Source organism: Micrasema longulum, unplaced genomic scaffold (assembly GCF_059751315.1).
Source record: "Micrasema longulum isolate JH-2025_06_02 unplaced genomic scaffold, ASM5975131v1 h1tg000662l, whole genome shotgun sequence".
NCBI lineage: Eukaryota > Metazoa > Arthropoda > Insecta > Trichoptera > Brachycentridae > Micrasema > Micrasema longulum.
In genome coordinates this window covers 489,632-496,993 of record NW_028277858.1, presented here as the reverse complement: position 1 = coordinate 496,993, position 7,362 = coordinate 489,632, and the positions used below count along the sequence as shown (strand labels likewise).

Below are 7,362 nucleotides of genomic sequence, written 5' to 3'. Positions count from 1 at the left end.
TATTACGAAGATCAATTTAATCAAATGTATTATTATGATACACTACTCAAATTTGTCTCAAAATAAGTTATTTTAGCGTTATATAATAATTCTTGTGATCTTAAAAGAAATTATAATAAAATTCTTGAAGCAATTTTCACATTTAAGTGATTTACCATAATTTAACTCATGACTGGGGTAAATTTTATGCAAAGTAACAACTGATAAATAATTGACCAAAATATTATATTGTTTACAAATCAAAATATTTATATTCTGGTATCAATTTTGAAGTAATCACATATCTATATATCTTGAGGGATATAACACCTTATTAGTGCATATTTCTTTGTTTTTTCTAAGATAAAAACGTGTAGAAATTATCACTATAATGGTAAACTCATTTTTTCCTCGGGTATTTCAGTTTGTGAATTATTATTCTGCAGGAAATTACTTAGTCATAATTGATAAGCTATGTTCACAGAATGCCTACTCTATATTATATTATTTATGTCCGTTTCACATAGGCAGCTAGTGTTTAATTGACATAGACAATACAAATTACACTTTAATTCTTTAGTCACCAAACTGGTTTTATTTTATTGAGGCTTTAATATTAGTACCTGACTAATGTTTTGTTGATCCCATACAGTTGTAAAATATGTCATGCCAACATGATGAAACAATGCCGGCGATAATTATGTTTTTTTAAAAAGGAATAACAGGGGAGGTTAAACCAAATTAATATACGATAGCTTAAAATATTAAAATGTATTATTATTTTCAAACATTAAGATTACTGTCAAGTAACACTGGCGAAAAATAAATTTTAATGAGATTTATATGTAATTTTGTACATATTTCCTGAATCACATATGTGGAAATAATAACCACATAATAGGACTGTTTTTATTTGTTGTGTTGTTGTACATCTGTTGTATATTTGCGTATGATCACGAAATCTGTTTACTTAATTACTGTTTTACCTAATAGCATTATTAAATTGGTTCATTTGGCTTCCTCTATTATTCCTTTGAAGATTGACATCAATGTTAGGAACATAAATTAATGTTGATTACCTCAGCTACAAATTTTATAAATGTATCAATCTTTTAATCATATAGCCTAAAATTTAATAAGTAAAAGTAATCAACACTGGCATAAAATAAAAATAATTTTAAAAGCATGTACTAACCAAGAATAAGTAAATAATTTATTTAAATGCTCATCTAACCCTAGCAACACGATAAGTATTTTTAGGTTTATGTTTTATTTATTTTATAAAGGTAAATTGTTATTTTGATTATTTATCTTTATTTGCCTTTCTTTACTAAGCTCATAACACTAGTCTAGTAAAAATATTTCACCTCCAGATACAAAATATTAAAAAGTGTTTACTGTAAGTAAATATATAAATATGTGTAGTAATTTTTGTGTTCACTTTGTAATGCGTAGTTTTCACTCGGGAGAATTGATAAGCTCTTTGCAGCCTGTATTTCAAATTCTCCGAATTCTTAAAATATTTTTTATTGTACTTCAAATATTTAATATGCCTCTATGATTTGATAGTTATTTTTGATTTGTATAAAAAGCCAGTTGACTTACCATTTTTTATGTTTCAAATCAAACTAGGCTGTTAGATTATTTTTGGCCAATATGCATAACTTAAAACTGTTTTTGTTCTTGTTTTACAGTGATATTTTTTCTAATGAAACATAGTTTTTTACATTATATACAGTATTTTTTAAAATAAAAATCATAAGAAACCTAATGATGTTAATGAATTCGTTATATATTTTAATTTAAATGTTCAATTAACTTTCGTCCGATGTCAAGATTATTTCCAAAATGGTTTTTATAAACTGAATGTTTGTTCTGGCGGAGTTCGAAGTATACTTTGATTTGTAAAAGTAACAGTAAAACATTATCTATTAGTGTCATTTTACCATGTCAAAATAAAATCATTGATAGATTGCTTATAGTTGAACCCCCGCCAGTACATCGGTTTTGTTTTTGAGTGACTATACCGTGTTGAAAGCTGTTATATGTTTATTTTAAATCTTGATAATTGAAATCCTCTTCTTATCTTTATAGTAAAAGTTTCTTTAAATACATATTTTTATTTTATTCATGTACTATTTCTTTGTCAAGCAGATAAAATATCCAACCAGACTAGAGACATAAAGATAGTCTTGCCATTTAAAAAAACAAAATATAAATGTCATTGAGTTGTTTCACCAATCGCTAAGATTGTTTTTAAAACATAGAAACATTGATATTGTATTGACCAATGCTATTTAAGTCTCGTTATCGCATATAGATCATATTCTTAATACTAATTAGTTTGTTCATCGATTATTTTTTTATCAAAAAATTCTGACTTTTTAAATTTTGTAACTTTCTTATTATGCGTTTGTATATGTGTATCTTTATTTATTATAAATAATTTACAACATAACTGTAAACATTATTTGCGCGAAATCAATTGATGCCTATTTTGTCTGCCTAATCTGTGAACTTTTCAATCCATTGTTATAGTAAATTTAACGTTCTTTCTCCTTTTAGATAGGTATGTAGGTAGATACTTCAACTTGATTTTTGATATAAGTATTTAGTCAAATATTCCACATTCCCTTACTAACTTATGAAATAAGAAGAGTTCATATTTCCATAGTTATTATTGAATTAAAATATACAAATCAATACATTGTTAAATGAATATTATATAAAAGGAAATGTACTTGTATATTCATTTTACCAAATAGATATCCTCTGTTGTCACCATCTCTATCTTGCTTCAATTTTTTTTTTTTTGTATTGAACCAACTTATTGTTTTTACCTATTTTTTTTCATTTACAATAAAAAGTACTTAAATGTACTTTTAATTTGAATTATTTCGCTACTAATCACTCAATATTCATGTTTTCCAATAAATATATGACTAGAAATACATAGTACTTTAATATCTGCCATATAATATAGGCGAATTGTCGCTGTTATGAAATTACAATAACTGACTTTTTTTTGCTGTTTTTTTGTTTAAAAAATAATTTTTGTAATTTAAAAAAGAAAAGATTATTCTGATTAGCAACTCATAATATGTCTGATGTTGCAAAACTGTCTTAATGTATTTAAATCAAGAGTGTCGACTGATATGTATGTGGAATTGTACTTTTGGGATGAGTAAGATGATGTTCTAAGATTTACAAAGCAGCAATTGTTCAAAATATATTTATTTTTTTATATTGACACATACGTGCGACTGACCCCATGTTTATGTGTCTTTGTTGAGCCTTCTTCCTGAAGCCACCTAAAGCATTAGCAAGAAAATTGTTAATAATGCCCAATCTCAATACATATGTCAATCAGTATATTGAAAATGTAATTTTTTTTTGTAAGCATTTCAGAAAGTGTCCCAAAATGTAAATTATTTTACCTTTTAAAAATTCAAAATCGCAACTTCACATACTTCTTACATGGTGCTTTATTATTGCAAACAATTAATTGACTGCACAGATTTAAATGTTTAACTCACTCCTTTATATGAAAAGACATTTGTAATATTTGTATACTGTTATTGTTATTGGAATTTGTAAGTCCAATTGAGTATAAATAAAATAATAAAGCTTTTCCTAATGTGTATTATTGATTGCATAATCTGGTGATCTAATATAAGTATATTTTTAAAGACAACTTCAATGACATAATAAAATAAATAGCCACATTATTCCTATACGAGCTAAATCTATACATGATACAGGAAACTGTTAGGTGTAGCATACACATTATGGGAATCGGTGAGATGAGATGGTCTGGCGCAGGTATTCAACGTCATGAAAAGGGTACAATATACTATTCTGGAAGTGACCCACAAGATAAACACCATAGGAATGGTGTCGGAATATTTGTTACAAAAGAGTACACCAAGTTTGTTAAGAACTTCATATCTGTGAACGACAGAATTATGCTGCTGCAAATCAGCTGCCAGCCATTCAACATTAATATCATTCAGGTGTACGCCCCAACATCTAAAGGAAGGTACGATGACGTCGTTGAAGTGTTTTACGATGCCATCCAAAGTGTCCTTAACTCGGTAAAAGGAGACGAAATCACACTTGTTATTGGTGACTTTAATGCCAAAGTAGGTGAGGGTCGAAGATCGACTATGGATAAGAGGAGATAGATTATATGAATTCTGCCAGTGCACTGAAATGGTCATTACAAATACATGGTTCAAACTGCCCAAGCGCAGACTCTATACATGGAAAGCACCAATGGACATCAGAGATAACCTTCCACCAGTTAGAAACCAAATCGACTATATACTTATTAATAATAGATTTTAAAACTGTGTTATACGTGCTGCAACTTATCCAGGAGCTGACATTGGTTCTGACCATAGCCTACTCGTAGCGGATATCCAACTTAAGTTGAAAGAATTTAAAACAACATCCGAACAATCAGATAGACTTGACTAAACTGCAGAATCCTTTTGTCAAACAAAGAGTGAAGTCCGATTTAAACCAGAAATTGTACTACCTCAGTAAAAAGTATTCCTTAATAAAACAGAGAAAACTCGCATATCTGAGCCATATCATCCTTGGAAGCAAATATGCGCTTCTATAGCTAATTATGATGGGGAAGATCGAAGGAAAGCATGGAGTTAGAAGGCGACAGATGTCCTAGCTGAGAAATATCCGCGACTGGACGGGAGTGCGCGGGGTTGAGGCGCTGTTCCAGTTGGCACAGGACCGGAATGCCTACTCTAGAGTGATCGCCAACCTTGGGGAGACCTTATATGGCACAGAAAGAAGAAGAAGAGCTACATCTAATGTATAGCAAATATGTATTGCATTGCCCTCAATAATTTGAAAAATAAGATACAGCAAATCACAATACACATGCAAGAAGGAGATTTCCTTAATTCATGTCTATTTCTGTGTAATTTGTTATCATAGAAATGGCACTACAGACAGTTGTCAAAATTTTGAAAAAAGTGCTTAAAAAAATATATATAACAAATTATCCACTATTTCCATAAATTGCATTGTATGTACGAATAAAACAATATATCTGTTTCGCTTTTCACAGTTGCAGTGCAAAAAAACATATTTTCATCACACGATGGCATATTTCTGAATAGCATTACATCTGCTTATGATAGAAGTCCGTTAGAGACTGAAGGCATGGAAGCCACGAAATGAAATGCCAATTTTATTTATATGGGATGACTTTTTTTTTCTATGACATCTTTTTACATATGGAAGGAATGCTACTCCAAAAAGATTTACTCCATTTTGAGATTAGAAAAAAACTTTTTTTTTATTAAAAGGAGTTTTTGGAAAAAATGAATTAGGATTTTTTTTAAAGTTTACCATGAGGAATATTCCTCTGAAGTTTCGCATTCTGGCCCTAAAAAACGTGTATAATATATATTACATTATTTTATTTTATTTTAGAAACCTATATTTTACAACTAGATAATGAAATGAAATATAAAAATCTCAATCCAAAGGTGGAATAATTCAAAACTTTGGTAATAAATTTTTTATTTATTTTTCAAAATCAACAACACTTCCATCGTTAAATAAATACAAAAACAACATAATGTATCTGACAAATAAATATACTATGGTGTACCTACGATATATAAATATATGGTATTAAATACCAATTTCATTAGGTAACTATATTCAAATATATATTGTTTAATTAAAAATAAAACCCAGATTAAAAATCTGTTTCATAGGAATATTTTTTGATCTTGCAAAACTTCAACATTTATTTCTTCAACCAATTTGAACTAGAATTCATTAAAATGCTTATGTATACAACATTTGTATGCGGAATACATTTTATATTGAGTTTTGTCAATACACAAATGTGCCAAAGAATGTGTCGCAATAACTGTCAAAATAGTAATTTTTTGATGAAATTGAAAACATAAACTTTAATCATAAAATAAATGGCATACTCAAAACTAAAAAAACAACTTTTTATTGATCAATTATCACAAACGTGATAAATAAAAAACCACCAGGTTATATCGATATGATTCATATTATAGGTACGATAAATATGTTTCTAAAAAACAAAAAGCGACTTTGTTAGGATCGCTGTCAAGAACGAATTATTTTAATTTTATTATTTGAGTTGCAGTGTAGCTGACACTGGCAACTAAATTAATGTTGTAACACATTTTGAAATGTGTCGGCAGTTTCCGTAGTTCATATATATGAGAAATGCACGAGGAACATTCTCCTTTTTTATCCAAACTCTGAGAAGTTAGCATCGAGCTAGACCACAGACTTGCCGATCTCTTGTAATAGAGGAAATAAATATTTGGCCGTCAATCATTTGACCTTTAAATAAAATGTGTCGTGTAATTTGATGTTGCTTAGTTATTATTGATTTCAACCATCAAACTATCTATTTTTCCAATATCACACTACAAACTAAACACGGAGTTGTTATTGTGTTGGTCATTTAAATGTTTTTTTATGTTTTTGAACTCTTTAAATGAAAACAAGTAAATACCTAAATCATAATGATTTCGGATATTCTCCTTTTTACGTAGATAAAGAATTTTTGTATTTTTTTTCTGGCTTCTTCATAGTGAAAGAAATGCAATGTATTAGGGAATTTAGTAAAATCCTGCACATATCAGTCTCATATCGTATCATAACTCCAGCCTGCAGTTTCATTTATAAGTTATTTTTCACCTTTAAAATCAATAGATATTACTCAAATAAAATATAAGAACATTTTAGTATCGAAATAATAATGAGCATTCAGAATTTGTTAGACTACAGATATTTGTTATCTTAGGAATGTTAAGATCCTATTGAATACCTAAGTATTTAGTTTTGCTTCTAATAGAGGATTTCAAAATCCATATTGCACAGTCTGTATTGATTTATTTTTTAAATTTCAATAACCAAAACATAATAAGTGAAAAAACTTCATAAAATTACTTAATTTCTATTTTATTCTGGCATATTTATTTTATGCCATTGAATTGAAATCATAATTTAAAAATTAATGTTTAAAAGGTCTCCCATAGATGTCGGAGAAATCATCTAGACCCTTCCATACACCTTTGTTTAAAATAAATATCTTTTTCCAACACATACTAATGAAATACTTTTCATAATAAGAGGAAAATTTAGGATCCATTTAGCTTTGGTAATATTATTTTGTGTTTGTGTCATTCATAATACATTCTTGCTATTGATACAAATATAATATATTATAAAATAAATCAATATTACATATTTGGATCCTAAATGACCATTGATTATGTTCAAACTTTAAAATTTTATTGTGTATTCTTACTACACGAATAGTTTAAAAAAATAAATTAACTGAGCATTCAGCATACC

The 7,362-nt window shown here is 28.2% G+C and overlaps 1 protein-coding gene across 1 annotated transcript; it reads left to right on the top strand.

Annotated features, from left to right (window-relative positions):
- The first annotated feature begins 3,767 nt into the window (after positions 1-3,767).
- On the top strand, positions 3,768-4,163 carry LOC148279852 (protein CFDP2-like). Its single transcript, XM_088229283.1, has one exon. It carries the CDS (start codon positions 3,768-3,770, stop codon positions 4,161-4,163), a length of 396 nt encoding a protein of 131 aa, XP_088085409.1.
- The last annotated feature ends 3,199 nt before the right edge of the window (positions 4,164-7,362 follow it).